Genomic DNA, 16,875 nt, shown 5'->3' on the forward strand with positions numbered 1-16,875 from the left:
GGCGTGTTGTCGGGGCGAACTGTCCTCGGGGCGCTCATGGGGTGGGGGCCAAGGGGGAGCACAGGGGGGCCGGCTCTTCGGCCGGTGGGCTGTCTCGGTGCCGGTGAGACTCAGAGCTGGCTCCGTCCCTGGTGGGGACCCCCGTCCCAGCTCCTGATGGCGTGTCCTGATGTGACACTAGGGCCCCTCGGGCTTCCTCTCCCTGCCGACTCATGTCTCAGGTAAGTCACCGCATCGAGCCCCAGGGCTGGAATGGCCACATTTACGCTGTAAACAATTAGCTTACGTGCACCCGTAAGACAGAGCATAGCAGAAATGACTGGATTTCAACAGCTCTGCTTTGCCGGCATGAACTAAGCTCCTATTACCATCCTTTCCCCACAAATCAATACGCTACGGGCTTAAAACAAATCACGGAACCAGAATATGAATATGAATTAAAGGGAAGATAAATAAGGTGGATGCAGGTAAGTGACTTCCATGTGTTTCACATTTCAGTCTTGTCTATAAAATGTCACTCTGTAAATTAAACTACTGCTTGTACGCTGAAGCTGTTTTAAGGAAAATTGCCTAATTACCTAATGCTCTGAAATGCAAGAGAACTGGCTTATTTTTTTTAACTCTCTCTAGCTCACGCACATTGACTTCATGCGTTTCGGAAGCATCCGGCCCCTCGAGCGTGCGGCGTGACGGTGGATTCGAGGCTGTCAGACCAGGCGTGCGCTGTGCACCGTGAGCCCGGCCATGCTGCTCCCCCGGGGTTGAAAGATCCCACGTTTGCCCCACTGTGTGCTGGTCCCGACGAGCCACGGAACTCCACTCACCCCCCACACGTCACTGGACCTGGGGTGTTGGGATGGAGCGAATGCCCGGCGTGGGGTGACAGGTTTAGGGGGACGGTAATGAGGTCACAGCTCGTGTGTGCCCTTACAGCGTGAGGACGGAAACCCTGCCGTTTCCCACGTGAGGAGGAAGTACGCTGTCACGATACGTGACCTGTCTGCCACTGTGGGGGTCCGCCCGCTCCCCAGACAGAGACGTCAGATCCCGAGACACGGGCCCGCTCTTCCTTACAGCCCAGAGTAACTGACGTGGGGGTGAGGAAGGTTCACATTTCCGGGCCCCGACTGTTAACTCCGAGACGTTTCTAGGTCCTGGGTCCCTCTCCCAGATTAAACAGCGCAGGCCAGCAGCGGCCACTGTCCATCTTCCCTGTGGCTTCCCGGGGCAGGGGCAGTGGACAGGGGAGGAGAGGCGCCGGCACGGCGCCCCAGGCGTCAGGCCGGGGGGTCGGACCCGAGGGTCATGAAGGACCCGGGGTCCCCAGGGGTGCTAACTGGGCTCTGGCCGCTGAACTCAACAGAGAGGCGGCAGCTCCTGGGTGTCTGAGAGAACGAGTTAGGGAAATGGAGGCGCGTGTTTTAAAGGCTAATAGTATGTTTAGGATTTTTCCCCCTTTGGAAGGAACTGTTTTCGAGATCTTTTATTGACTTTATTTAAAAATATACGTTTGACACAAATTACTATATTTCTTTTCATCTTTTCCTCTAAAACTCACGGTCTCCTACAACTCAGCTTCAGGAGTGACAAGGGACAGCTGGCGCTGACCTCCGAGCTGCCTGACACCCACGCACCGCTGCCCGCGTCCACGCCACTGCCCCCTCCCGGCGTCTCTCCGCCCCACGCTTCCGTGCATCTCTCTGCTCTATTCCTCAAACCACTGCGGTGCACTCGTAAGAAACAGAAAGAAACACGCTCACCGGGAGGGAAGACCTGTGTCCACCTATGCGTCCGCCTTGGGTTACACGTGCCTTTGCAAGCCTGACCCGTCTCTGGAGAGCAGGGCTGAGAAAGGAGGGTGCACGGCCCACCTGCTGGCTCCCGAGATGCCGCCCAGGCCGGGAGAGCATCCCTCATTGCCGCTCCCCGCAACCCACTTCTCCAAACCTGGAACCAGCCCTCACCCTGGCCCGCTCCTGCCCCGGAAACTCCATTCCCACACGACCTGGAGCACACGCCCTTGCGCCTCTGTCCACCGCTTTCTGTGACTCAGCTCCATCCCAGGCGAGTGTCCATCTCGCCTGGACACTGCCGTAGTCCCCCCTCCCACTGTGGACCGCCCCAAACAGGCGCCTGTGTAGCAGTGACCACTTGTGGGTGCACCTCAGGGCAGCTCTCACCACTGCTCACAACCAACGGTGCCTGCCCTGGCTTTGCAGCGACGGGCACATCTGACGGGAAGCCCGGGGGGGCTGGCTCCGGCTCCGCTCCCCCTGGGCCCACCCTGCTCCGGCCACACTGGCCCCTGGTGAGCGCGCCAAGGACGAGTTGTCTCCTGTTCCGCCGTCCACGCCTTTACTCTGGCCGCAGGGGTTCTGCTCGGCCCCCTGCGATGTTCCCCTCCGTACTGCCCCACGGCTGGCGAAGCTCCTCTTGGGTTCCCCATGCACCTGTCCCCTCCCCGAGGGGACTCGCCCAGCGAGGCACCCGGCCACCTGGCCACTGTCACCTTCTCTATGTTCTCTGTGCGGCACTCACCACCACGTGGCGTTTTCTTACGTTTGTTCCTTCACACCGTGCCTGGCGCCCGTCGGACACTCAGTGACCACCGGCCGAATCAACAGACACTATGACCCCCTCCACACCACTGTGGACTCACAGCCCTTGTGTCTGCGGTTTTGAACGAGCATCAGTGATTGTTACTATCACATCGATCTCCCCGATCTACTTACCTCTCCCTCACTGAGGCACAGTTTTAAAAATTAAAAGACTTGGCTCTGGCCAGGTAGCTCAGGTGCTCGGAGCGTTGTCCTGACCCGCCAAGGCTGCGAGTTTGATCCCTGGTCAGGGCACGTGTGAGCAGCAACCAACGAACCAACCAACGAACCAACCAACGAATGCATAAATGGGCGGGACCACAATTTGATGTCTCTCTCTTTTTCTCTCAAGTCAGTAAATAAAAAAATTAAAAGAGATTTTTTTAAATTAAAATGCTCGCACCAGACATGAGCATTTATGCCAAGCGTGACTGGTGCCGACTGGCCAGGAGTCTGCTTTGGACACTCCCGAGCCCGGAACCCGTCTGGGGGCTCCAGGGACACCTCCGCCAGGGTGCCGTGAGCAGGCAGCGCCACGTGAGCGTGCGCACTCTTGAACCAGGCGGGCCCCCGGCACACACACCTCCCTTCACTGCGTCTGGGGTGGTGCTGCCAGTGTAGATAGAGGCTGCCGCCCCACTCAGGGAGCCAAGTGGTCTGCAGGGAAGTGTGGTGACACGCGCACACCCTTGTCACTCCCCTGCGTCGGGACCCGCGGCCCTAAGCGGCGATGACACGGGGAGTGCGGATGCAACACCGAACCGTTTCTGCAGCACTGGCCGGGCGTACTCCCTTCTGAAACCCCGTGCTCTCACAGAGACAGCACCCCGCCCGGCACTAGCACCGAGGAGCAGGCCCGCGGACAGAAGGTAGCGCGGGGAGGTTCCCCCCAACGGGAGCCCGACCTTGCTGGACGCGCCCTGGCTGCAGAGGGGTTCAGGGAAGGTCTCCCGTATCTTATGCTTGATCCAGGGCGCGAGCAGCTTCCCCTGGCATCCTGCTCCCAAACCACACGCACGCACAGCACGCTCGTCCTGCACGGTTCTGACACACTCCGTGGCGCCCACGTGGTGTGGCATATCACGCCTGGAAGTGACTGGAAGTGACCTCTACTTCCCTCTTGCCGTCCTGTCGCTCTCCATGAAATGACGACGCTGGAATCCCTCTCCGCAAAAGGTCACCATGTTAATGGACTGCCGCGGCGGGTCGGATCACCGGCGGCCACGGCAAAGCGACGCCCTCCTGGTGGTGCATTAGCCGCACACTATGGATCCACCATTCGGCCCCAGGGGCGACTGGGGAGGGATTCCGCTTTCCCAGTTCGAGGGCTTTTCTTGCTTTTTCCATAATGCATTTTTCTTTTAACTGAAATTTTTCTCTAATTGTCTCCATTTTTAATTTCCCGCAGTGAGATGACTTTTAACTGGTAATCAGAATCTGTAAAAACTCAAACGTGCGCTCGGAAGCTTTCTGAAGTCCACGGAGCTGGAACTCGAACGCCCCAGAACACACGCATGACACACAGGTGCGTGCTTCCAGGCAGCCCAGCTCTGGAATGATTTTCTTTGCTTGGATAAACAGAAATCCATTTGGTCCGCTACCAAAATTATAATTCGTTGAATAATCTGCAATAAAACACTCAAACGTTCCCCCCAAATGCATTTCACTTGGAAGAGCTTTTAGGTGGTTTTCTTTCCTGCAGCAAACTTTTACAAGCGAACACTCTCAGAGATGACTTCTTGAAAAGAGTGAGGGTGTGAGAGGAAGGTGCAAAAGTCCAGCGAATGTGGAGATACGCCCGCACACAGCCCTCCCGAGCAAGTCCAGGGTCCGTGCTGCCGCGTCAGACCTCAGCGACAATGACTCTTCTCTCTGGCAGACCTGGCCATCGGCTCGTGTTTCAATGCTAAACTTGACCGTGCTCCTAGCCTGGACACGGTCATCTGGCCTCGGCCTGGGTTCCGAATCCTGACTCCGGGGTCACCTGTGCCGATGGGCAGAACCTGAGTCTCGAGTCACCTGGACAGCAGGTGCCTTCACACCTTCTCGCACACTTTACACTTGCTCTTGACTTGCCAAACCTCACCAGGAGAGTCAGAGTTGTGATTTCTAAGGAAAGTTATTTAACAAAATGTTCTGAGCCCTGAAAGAACCTTGGTATGTTATGTCACTGCAATGTCTTTTGTCCTCATTGGCGTTAAGAGTCACAGCAAACGCTGTGACTACGCGCGGGGACCCGAGGTGTCTGCCCGGTTGGCGTTTCTCGGCAACCACTGGCGTCTGCATGAGGGCACCCTCTGGTGCATGCCAGCGGCACGGCTGGGGGCATGGGACTTGTGCTGCTGCGGCTGCCGCCAGGCGTGTGCAGTAAGGGACACACGCAGTGACAGCCCCTGTTCACTTCACGCCCAGCCTGAGAGCTGGGCCAGGGGGCGCCAGCCGCCCTGATGTGCCCCCCGGGGAACTGCTGGCCGGTGAGACAGTGGCCGGACCGGGGCGGCCGGAGCACGAGGGGGACAGCCCAGAGAGTCCGAATGGCGGCCCTCCATTTGACGTACTGTGCATCGTTTCTCCCTCGCCACGAGCCACTGAGAGAGGCGCTGGAGCTTGCGTTTTACCGGGGAATAGACCGAGGTTCACAGGCGTTGAATAAATACGTCCCATTTGTCCAGCTATGACGTGGGGAGGCCAGGCATCGGGCAAAGACCGTGGAGCCGCAGAGCCCCTTCTCTGGACGACCACACCGCCCACGGCGACACAGCCGTCTCTGGGCACCTAACAGTTGCGTGCACATCCTGCTGAGACTCTGCAAGACGAGGATGAACTGGGGTGGCGAGTAATGCCCGGGGCTAAGACCGGGGCTTCCTAAAGGAAAGCTGAGGAACAAGGAACCTGAGAACGCTGGGTTCCGAGAGATCCCGAAACAAGGCGAAGCCACGCACGAGGCGGTGCTGCGGAGGCGTGAGGTGGAGCCACTCGGCCCCGAGAACTGGGAGGGGGCACTGGCCCGCAGGCAGCCCCGGGAGCTCAGCCCGCTCTCCCGCACAGAGCCCAGAGTTCGGCAGTGGCCCCTGTCTAACGGAGTCTTCCTGCTCCTCCTTCCCCCTCCTCGGCCTTAGACGCATCTCCTGCCGAGGCCAGAGAGGGAGGAAACACACCTCCATGCGTTCTGACCCCTGCAGGGGGTCGGGAACGGGACTCTTCCGGGTCTACCCTCTGCCGCACGGACCGGGGAGGGGTCGGGAGCGTTTCGGCACAACTTGTCTTTGCAAAGGGAAACAGAGTGAGATCAGGATGCGCTGCCAGCGAGATGGTGCCTGAGTCTGTTCAGGAGAAGGTAACGGCGGAGGGTCTGGGCTGCCGTGACCGTGTCGTGGGCGTGATGACCGCACAGGAGGCTTACACACGCACGTGCGTGGGTGCTGGGGGGGGTTCAAGTTCCTAAGGGCTGGTTCGTTACGACTGCGAAAGGAAGTTTCTGCTCCAAGACAGAAAGATGCATAAAATATGAAGAGAACCTGCCCTGAAATAGCCCAGAAAAACATCTTTAAATCTCTCGTGTCTCCATTAGAATAAGGACAAGTAAGTGTAAGACAGTAAGAGAAGTCGTTTAGAAAGAAGAGTGGCCATACCCCAGGAACGCCACCATTATAATAAGCCAATAATTCAGTGTCAGTTCAGAACTGTAATTAAGCAAAGTGATAAAAGTCGGGGCAGCACACGTCATGCAGAACTGTGGGGTGCAGAACTGAACGTCGTGATCAGAGACTCTTAGGGAGTTGGGCACTTAGGAGGAGCCAACTGGGAAATGCCTTTTTGTGGTCTGAATTTTCACTTTTTCTTAAAGGAGAAATACTTAACATGGCACAAACATCCATTCTGATCTGAACCCTTGGGGGAACATTCAGATACATTAAGCACATGATAAAACTGAATGATTGTGGAAAGGCTTTGCGTCAGTTGGATTTTTGGGGTTAATGTTCAGTAACGTTGTTTGTGTGTGGAAAGTTGGCGATGGGCTCGGAGATACGGTTCCTCAAGAAGGGAGGGGCCTGTGGTGTTGGTAATGGCACTTGTTGGTGCTGTCACCCTCGGAAACAGTCAAACACCTCCGCCCTGGCGGGGCGGCTCCATCCGCTGGAGCGTCGTCCTCACACCAACATTCTGTGGGTTCGAGCCCCAGGTGGTGATGAAAGAGAGGCATCTAATCCATGTTTCCCTTCCACGTTGATATTGCTCTCTCTCCCTCTCCATCTCCCTCTCTCTCAAATCAATAAAAGATATCCTCAGTGTTAAAAAAAATAAACAAGCAAAAACATTGGCGAGGCAGCTAATCAAGGATGACGGAGGCTATGAGTGGTCCCAGAGGAGATGAGAATGAAAATCGTGGGGAGTAGAAGCCAATGATGAAAACCCAAACAACGTCCCCTGGAGGCAGGGGAGGCCTGAACCCCCGTGTGCTTCTGGACCCAGGGGTGGGGCAGGGTGTGGGCACACCCAGGCCCCGTGTGCGTGAGCACCGAGCGTGTCGGCAAGGCTCTGTGCACCCACGTGAGGTCTCGCCACGAGGCTTCAATTACTTCTTTTCCTCCGGCTCTAATAAAATAATGCATCTCCCGACCACGCTAAAAAATCCATTTAGCTCGAACTAGCTCCGTCCGAGCAGCTCTGATTACTGTTGAAAATTGGTTTGGTTATCTCCGTCTCGCGAGCGCCCGCCACGGCCCGTGCGCCCGCACCGCTGACACCCACTGCGTGCTCTCTCCCTCCCTCTCGGCTGTGTCTCCGGGCTGTCTGTTCACGGCGGCGACAAACCCACACGGAGGGGAAGGAATGGAAGCCCCGCCCACACAGTCCCGGCCAGGGCACCGGTTACCACCGCACACGCATGAACGGACGGCTCCCTGTCATCTCCGACGTCCCGCATCCAAGTCCTGCAGAGACGGGGCGGCAATGGCGACACTGCCACAGTACATCAGAGACACGGGTGGCACGGTGCTCACACTCTGCACACAGCGGGGGAGCGAGCGTTTTTGTGCTGGACCCCAGCACTGACAGCGGCGGACTCGGTCTGGCTGCGGTTGGATGGACATCCTGACTCGTGGTTTATTAGCAGACCCTAACCCTGCAGGGCGGTGAGGGGGCTGCAGGCCCCCCCACCCCTGGAAGGCTGGCCTGGGGCTAGCAAGCAAAACTGTCAATAAAAAAACAAGCTGGTATTACTTCATTGACATCCTCTCTTCAAGGTTTTAAAGGGCAGGTATTCAAGTTATCTATTGACGGTCTTCTTCATGAAGAAGAATGATTTGGCATCGAGAAGCAAGCTCTTTTCTTCAGAGTCGCCCCCCCACCCCCCTCCCCACAAAAAAGACTTTAAGACTGTAAGAGTCTGTGAAGAGTTTGAGCATGTAACCTTACAAGGAGGAGTTCATACACTTCGGTATCTGAAACTTACTAGTAAACGGCGTGGCCCTGGCTTGCAGAGGTTAGCTGGTGAGAGCCGACCAAGGCAGACGAGAGGTCAGATCCCCAGCCCCGAGTCCACGTCACCGAACCGGAAGCCGGCCGCGGTGGGGGACGAGCTGTGAGGGCGGCTGCCGCCCGGGAGCACGGGCTCTCGGCCGGTCTGGGCGCCGCTTCTCCGCCGGGTGCTGCCGCTGCTTCCGTGGTAACAGCTGTTCTCACTCCGAAGCTGCGCGAGAGATGTGACCCGAAAGGTCCAAGTCACCCTCCAGCTGCGTCTTAGTTTTCACAGCCGACACTCACTGGAGCGTTCTGATGCAGAGTTGCTGTGTATTTCACCGTTAACATGTCAGCGTCCTTGTCAGCGCCGCCGCGGAGCAGGGTCCTGGAAATGAGCCGCACCACCACCGGAAGGGGCGTGCTCCCGGGAATGGCACCAGGACTCCAGACGTGAAAAATGGCCCGTTAAAATGCGACCGAAACCCTAAAAGGCATTTCTGTTTATTAACAGCAAGGTGGTCTTCAATATTTTGTGATTTCCATATCGCAGTCAAACTCTCGGTAAAAATGTTGGCAGATGCTGCTGCTGCAACCTAAGAATTACCCTTCGATGGAAATTCCCCTGACTCGCCAGCTTTGGTTTTCTATGCAAATGTTACCTTTTCTGTTTCTCACAGCCCTCCTGTCCTGTATCGGATGACAGAGTTACGGTTCCCATCTAGTGCACCGCACACCTCGCCCTCACTAGGAGGGAAGCCCCACGGGTGACCGGGTGTTGTCTGCCCTGTTCCCGGGACTCCCGGCTCCTGGGACGGCGCCAGGCGTGCGGGGGGGCCTCGGTCCGCACCTACCGAATGACTAGGGGAACCGGTGCCTCTCTGCGGCACACGCTGACCAACAAGGAGGCACGGTCTGTCCCCCTGGTCCAACTCACGGAACACGCTCCGCTTTCCATCTCTCCGAGGCCAGCGCCCTCACTAAGGTCACGGGGAGCACCGTGGTTACTAATAGGTTCATGTGCAACGGAATCTGAAACCACACTGAGCACAGGTTCTTATTCCGGGAGTGAGCTCGCCTGTTCGCACACACGGGTCATGCCTCAGGAAGGACCAGGACCGAAGTGTTTTCTCCGAAACGTCACCGTTTCTGTGCCCCCACCCCCTCCGTCCCCCAGCGCCCTGGCGGCGTCTCCGCCTGAGACCACGCCCGCTTTGCCTCACCGCGTCTTACTCAGCACGTCCTTGGCCAGGGCACGCTCCGCTTTAGGTAAAAATGACTGGAAAGGAACATTCGGTGGTTTCTACCCGAAGACGTAGAAGAGGATCCGCTCTTCAAGGGGAATGCCACAGAAGCAGAGGGGGTTGCGTGGGGCCACGAGAGGCGGGGCCCACGCGGACACACAGATGGGAGAGTGGCGGCGGGGAGGGGGCGTCTGGAGGCTCCAGGGGCATGGGCACGCTCTGGGCTGACTGCTGGTGGGCATGTGGTGTGAAATTTTTTTAAAAAGAAGATGAATAAAAACAGATGCTGACTAGCACCCAAGACCCAGCGGACACCACACACTGAGCGTTTGGAGCAAATGCAGCGGGCAGAGTCAGTGACTTAAATCTCCCTAATAATATCCAGAAAATGAAAGGGCAGGGCATCCCAGCACTAGGGGGCGGAACGGGGCGGGATTCGGTTTTAACAGGAGAGAGACGGACACATCACACGCTCGGCACCCCGGGTCTGGTGCCACGCCCAAACCCCCCGTTCACAGGGCTTCCCCTTGTGACTGCCCTGAGTGTATCTTCATCCTGATTTCAGTTCCCATTGTAGCCAACATTGGCTTAAAATACATTCTGGCTGAACAGAAACCTGACGCAAGCTAACGGGAGAATCAGGACATAATCTGTGATTTTTGTACCAGGGCAAGCCCACGTGTGGAATCTTCCACTTTCACGGACGGGCCTGGGAGCCCACGGTTCTCAGAGTCGGAGAGTCTGGGCCGTCCTCAGCCGGGGCTGCGGGGCGGGTCTCTGCACCCCGCCCTCCCACCCCGTGGGGACCCTCTCGTCTCTGCTTCCCCATCCGGACAAGACGCTGTGACTCGACCGCACTCCCTGGACACGTGCGTCGAACACACACTTAGTGTGTTTCCGCAGCCCGCCGAGCAGTCCATATGTTGGGTGACCGAGTTTCACGGTGGGGTCTGGCGGGAAGGGACAACCGAGCCAAACAGAGCTCTTCCTCGTACAGTCCACGGCGACGGAGAGGCAGCTGCGGGTCTTCCACGGATGGCAGACACAGGCACTGGGAGGCACCCCCACCCCCTCCCGTGGGCGGGCTGAGGGTCCCGTGGGAGGCCGGGAGGCGCTCGGAGGAGCGGAAACAAGGAGTGACCTCTGGGGAGAGGAGGAGGAGGGGACAGAACCAGAGACGCCTCAGAGGGAGGAAGCACAGGGGCCGCACGAGACGGGCGGACGTCTCTCCCGCAGCCGGAACTCCCCCGTCGGCCCTGCGGTCCTGGTTCCCCTGCGCGCGGAACAGAACAGCCACCTTCACCTCTGCTTCTCCACCCGGGTGATCACTGTGTCCCACAGGTTTATGAGGGCACACGTATTCCTGCACCGGGCTCCACAGAGTGGGTGCACCTCTGTGCTCGGAACACACCTTGCAGATGGAGTTTCCGGCGTCCTCACATCTCTTCCCTTCTCGGAGTCCTCATCTAAAGAAGGAGCGCAGGCTGGGCGGGAAGCCCGGAGTAGCAGGGAAGAGCAGCCCGCTGCTGACACGCCGCCTCCAGATTCTGGGGGGGGTGGGGGGGGGCAGCCCGCGTGGCCAGCGGGAAGAGCACTGTCTCCCCGATGAGAAACCCACTTTCACTAGAATTCCCCGTTCCCCAGACACCTGCTGCTGTTTCTTTGCTGCTTTTAAGCTCCTCTCAAGACTCTTTAGTCTTCAGAAGTCTGACTGTGCTGTGTTGAGGTGTGGACGTGTTCTGACTCCGTTCAGCTTCTTGGCTCTGAAGAGTCACGTCTTGTGCAAACACTGGGGGGTTTTCAGACATTATGCCATCTTCAGCCCCCTTCTCGGACCGCCTCTCCGCCCTGTGGTGACACGCATGCACACCTGTCACCGTCCCACAGCCGCCTGAGGCTCTGCCCGTCTATTCTTCCCAGTCCGTGTTCTCTCCGCGGTTCAGATCGGCCGATTCCTACTGCGCTGTCCCCAGTTCACTGCTTCTTCCTTCTCTTTCTTCATGTTGCTGTCGAGCCCCTCAGCCGCGTTTTGCATTTTAGTTGCTGCAGTTTTCAGTCTTGAGATTCCCGTTTGGTTCTTCTTTAGGTCCTCTACTCCTTTGCCAAGACCTTCCCGTTTCCCATGTGTCTTCAGCATGTCTGTAATTGCTCGTTAAAGCAGTTTTATAACGGCTGCTTTACAGCCTTTGTCAGACAACCGTGACGCCCGTGGCACGCTGGCGTTGGCATCTGTTAACCGCCGAGCTCCCGGTCCGGCCGTGCTCCCGAAGGGGACGCTGACTCTGACGGCCAGGCGGGCCACGCCAGGTGTCCGCACTTCGCCTTCTCGCCAGAGGACGTGCGATGCCCCACCCTCGGCCTCCAGTCCCCGCCATGGCTGGGTGGTTAGGGCCCCGCGGGTGCAGGACTGCCTGCGAGGTGCAGGCCTCGTCGTCACGGGAGCAACTGCATCCTGGGGTCAAGTGGGGCCACCCAGCCCGCACACCTGGCCCCCCCGGGGAGAGCTCAGGGTGGGACGTGCCAAACGCTGCGCCCGGCCCACGTGGGCCACGTTACAAAGAGCGAGTGGATAAGTAATTGTGGAAGAACACCGTTTTTAGTACACGTAGAGGTGCTAGTGAGAGCACAATGTGCTGCGTCTCAGGGCATCCCTTTGGGGAGACAGTGAAAACAGCCCCTCAGCTCTGCACCAGAAGGAGCAGAACAGCTAACCTCTGTTTACGCTCGGAAAGCTGAGAGGTCAGCGGTCCCCTGCCCTGGGCTGCCAGCAAGTCCAGGGTCAGGTCTGGTGAGCCCCCGCCCCCACAGGCTCCGCGCCCTGGCCTCCCCGGGCCGTGCTTTGTGGTTCGGTCAGGACTGCACACTGGCCCCCTTTCCTCTACCGGCTCCTTGCTTTCCTGTAGTGCAGTATGGGTTTTGGTGCCCGATTCACTTAATGTTGGAACAGAAAGCTGAATGGATATATTTCAAAAAGACAGAGGGTTTGGGAGTCCTCCGTGAGCACAGGCAATGAACCTCAGGTTCTCTCTCGACACGCCACAGACCCCTGGCAAGGGCTGTCGCCCGCCGCCCTGGCTCCCAGGGGGCCTCCGGGAGGGAGCCTGCTGCTGCCACGTACTTCCCACTGCGTGTGTGTGTGTGTGTGTGTGTGTCAGACAGAGCTCCCGGACGGGACAGACACACACAGGTCCTACCTGGAGGACGGACGCTCCGCTGTGGAGGAACTGGAGGCCGCTTTCCGCCGAGTCGATGCCACCGGTGGCCAGAACGGGGAACCCAGGCAGCGCGCGGGCGATGGCGGACACGGCTCTCAAGGCGATGGGTCTGATGGCGATGCCTGCAGGGGAGAGAACGGCCCACGGTGAGCAGGGTGGCCACTGGGCTGCCACCTTCGGCCTCCGGGGTGTGACGGCCGGGCCGTCCTAGGCCAGGTGCAAGTGCCCTGCCTCCGTTCTACATACACAGACATGTGACGCATGCACATCGCGGTGCTCCAAACTGTGCTCGTCTGTCAGCGGACACGTTTGTATTTTGGGAATTCTGATGCTGCGCAGATGCCTTGTGCAAGCGGACGCCGCTGCCGCGCATAAATAGGATGCACGCTGCAACCTGACGTGCAGTGCCGTGTGGAAGATTGTGTGGCACACCCGGGCACCTGTTTCTGAAAGGCCAGGAGCAGCGGGTTCCAGGGGGTGGGGGGGGATGGCACACGGCGCGACCACAGACACCGGCTCTGCCGTGCTTCCCCGGGGCGGAAGGCGGCTGGTGGGGTGCAGAGGCGGGAAGTCAGGCTCGGTGAAGACGAACTCCCAGAGCCCACTGTGCTGTGTCTACGTAATTTCCATAATCTGACACCACAGAGTAAGCCTAACCTAATTTTCTCACACATTAGAAAGTTTTAACCGAGTTAAAGAGAATTTAGTAGAATTCGGTAATTAGAAAGTGTGTGTTTAATGTTTTATACTTTATCCAGCCAGACAAGATCAACATATTATTCCCTAATTGTAAGGAAAACCTCATGGATGCACAGAACACTTCGGGGTTATTTTCTTAAACAGTCACGCTGTGCTAAAGCTTCCCTCGACTCCCAGGTTAACTAACACAGGCTGGAATACAGCCATGCTTTCATAACACAGGAATACGATTTTTGGGTGCGTGGACTCGTGAGCCAGTGGCACTCTGAGGTCACTGTCTGAACTAAAAAGTTCTGTCTGTGCAAGAATCCGAGCGTGCCTCACCACAGGCCTCCGACCCAAGCAGCCCACAGGGCAGCAAGGGGCAAGCAGTCCCTCCTGCACCAGCCCGGGCCGCGCCCCAGCACCGCCGGGGTCTGACCGGAGGGACGCTCCCGGTGGGGGGCTCAGGAGCGGGCCTAAAACCAGGGGTCTCTGTTCACGCCGTGCCCGCCCACGTCAGGCACCACTGAGCGCGTGTGGAGGGGACGCTACGGCGCTCAGCACCAACACGTGGGGACGCCCCACCGCTGCTCCCACCCTGAACACGCTCGCTGCTGCGCCCGTCAGCGTGTCCGAGTCCAGGCTCCTCGGCGCTGCGCCCGAGAACACCGGCCGGCGCGCGGGCATGACGTCCGGGCAAATCCGGGCCTGGGTGTCACGGCTCCGTTTCTGTTACGGAGCACTTACCGGCGACTTCTCACTAGGGCGCACGCTTAGCCGAAACAGAAGGCTGACATACTGGAGGGGAGAATGCGCTGCACACACACACACACACACACACACACACACACGTCTACACACACCCCTAAGAATACACTGGAGAGAAAGCACTCTGGAGATCGCACCTGTAACTTAAGTCTGCTACAGAGACGCATCCTCGCTGCGTAATCGGACCGACACGGCCAAAACGTGCCACACTGGTGTCTTCTTACGTGCGTGTTCTTTGAGGTAATGAAGAAATATTGGGATTTTATTTTTTCTTATTTAGTTAGCCCCAGAGAGTAAAAGAAATTCGAGCGGAGAAGATCAATAATTTACTTCTTACCGCGCTATTGGAAGACCATCGTCATTAACGCGAAGGGGTAGAATTTCAGAGCGGCTCCCAGGGACGTGGCCACACACTCCGGCTGCGGTTAATGGACATCGGGCGGCCAAGTCCCAGGACACAGCTTTGAAAATGTACCCAGTTCCGCCGAAAGGGCAACGTTATTACACGGGCGTTCAAGTCATCAGCAAACCCTCCGTGGCACTTGAAGATGTTCAATTAGGTTAATAAGACATTTCTTAAGTTTTCCTTCCCTTTCCCAAGATTTTCTAATCTATCTAATGAACATGAAAGCCTTCCAAATTAATAAAGCTATCTTTTTAAAAATTAAGAGTCATCATGTTTTCTGAGAAAATGTGATCCAGAAATGAAGAAATGGGTCCATCTGCTACTGGGTAATAATAATAAATGCAGTTTCAGTCCCCATTACGAGCCCCGTTTCTCGGTGCTCCCATGATGCAGCTGCTTTCATCCGGGGTGTAATGTCTCCGTTTTCAGCATTTTTGTGGGGAATGGGGTTTTTAGAACCACTTCCATCCACCACAAAAGGTTTCTGAAAGGGAGTTTAAATGAATGTAAGAGGACCTTTCTAAATTGTTATATAGACATTTCTTAGTTTTAGAAACAACAGAAATGAAGAGATAACAGGGTCAAGATAAAAGTGAAACTGGCTAAAGAAGACACACACATCAACATCGCACAGAGTTATGCAAGTTCATTAAAATGCGCAGAGATTCCAGCCCTGGCTGGAGTAGCTCAGTGGACCATCACAGGTTCGATTCCCAGTCAGGGCACATGCCTGGGTTGCAGGCCACGGCCCCCAGCAACCGCACATTGATGTTTCTCTCTCTCTCTCTTTCTCCGTCCCTCCCCTCTCTAAAAATAAATAAATAAAATCTTTTTAAAAAGGCACAGAGAGTCCCCGAATCACTATGACCGAGGAGAGGATCTTAAAGCTGGTCCTGGCTGCGGGAACTAATGATGTCAGACCGGAGGCCAGGGCCGGAGAAGCCAGTGGGAGAGGTTCGGGGAGTGGCACGTGGACTGCCCCCTGAGGAAGACGACGCGGTTCACATCGAGACACTGACATCCTGCAAGCTTAAACGAGCCCGCAGCCAACACGAATTTAAACGCAGCCCCCACCTGCTCGGGGCAGCCGGGTGAGCCGGTGGGCGGGGGTGGGACGAGTCCGGTTAGGTCCGGCCAACCCGGCTCTCGCCGAGCGCAATGGGCCAGTGAACACCAAGCCGCTCGGAACCCCCACGTTTTGAAACAAGCTGAGGTTTCGAACAAACAAACGAGAAGGGGCCCAGATGGCCGAGAGCCATTGTGGCGGCCTCAAGCTCTGGCTGGGACGGCAGGGCCCTCACGGAGCTGCGGGGGGGCAGGGCGGCTGGACGTGGCGGCACCGTTGGGGCCCGGTCCCTGCACACCTGCAGTCCAGCCACAGCCTGCGAGGCCCACCCACGCGCCGGACCCACTGACCCTGCACGACCCTTACCGAGTGCTGCTGCCCGGGTCCATGCTCTAAAAATAAACATTCCAGTGCACCGGAGGTTTCCAAACCAATCTGATGTCAATGGAACATTTTTCTTAAGGAAATGATACCATCCCTCATCAAATGTCATTTTACAGGCGGTTTCAAAACTGCTGCCATGAACCACACGCAGCGCCACGTATCAACACGTGAGCGGGAGGACTCAGTCAGGGTCCTTCCTTAGGCCTCCCGTCCAGCTGTCCACCCGTCCATCTGTCCATCCGAAAAACACTTCCTAAGCACCAGTGCCCTTGGTGAAGACAAAGGCAACTGTGTCTGAATCTGAGAAGCTTAAAAGGCCCCCGCAGTGAACTCCTTGGCGTGCTAGTCCTAACCGTGGTCCCGCCCAGGGCTGGTGCCCGGCCTCACGGACCCTCGGGTCCTCGGGGGCTGTTTCGAGGTCAACAGCGAGTCCCACTGTCCCCCCGCCCAGGTGCGCCGTCAGGGAAACGCCCGCTCACCCACACGTCACATGTCCTGCAGACACGGCTCGTGCGGAGTCTAGGCAGAAGGCAGTGTGAGGACCAACGACCACGAGTCGGACCGGCCCCGGGGCCAGCTTGCTGAGGCCGGGATCCCCCCGCACCCAGGGGAGCTGGAGGAGCTGGGGGGCGGGCTGGGGGGCCGTGTGGGGGTTTCTTAATTCCATGGAAACACTACTGATTTTTTTTTAATCTACACAACAGTGAAATTACAATGACAACTGCCAGAGTTGTGGCAAGGATTAAGTGATTTAACTCGCAAAGGGCTGGTGCATACAAAGATCGCAGGGGGGTCTGCTACTATGGTCGGGGCCACCCACAGGGACCAGGGGTTCCAGACGGAGCCCGGACACAGTTCGCCTCCCCGGCGCCTTCCCTGTTGTTGCGGGGGCCCAGGGGCCAGCGGAACCACGGTCTCTAAACTGCAGACCGGGGTGTGGCGCCCGTGGCGAAGGGGCGGCCTGCCCACCGACTCCGGAGGACAACTGTGCCTCCCCAGTCCCCTCCCCACCCCCCACTGTCTCCCGACAGCGCTCACCGGGAAGTGTCATAGT

At 57.6% G+C, this 16,875-nt stretch overlaps 1 protein-coding gene across 1 annotated transcript in view; it reads right to left on the reverse strand.

Moving 5' to 3' along the window:
• DPYD (dihydropyrimidine dehydrogenase) overlaps positions 1–16,875 on the reverse strand; it is a 323,607-nt gene that overhangs the window by 61,712 nt on the left and 245,020 nt on the right. The window contains exon 17 of the mRNA XM_028503389.2: positions 12,496–12,638. Coding sequence (XP_028359190.2) covers positions 12,496–12,638 — 143 coding nt within the window. The remainder of the gene's footprint in view (positions 1–12,495; positions 12,639–16,875) is intronic.

Source organism: Phyllostomus discolor, chromosome 14 (assembly GCF_004126475.2).
Source record: "Phyllostomus discolor isolate MPI-MPIP mPhyDis1 chromosome 14, mPhyDis1.pri.v3, whole genome shotgun sequence".
NCBI lineage: Eukaryota > Metazoa > Chordata > Mammalia > Chiroptera > Phyllostomidae > Phyllostomus > Phyllostomus discolor.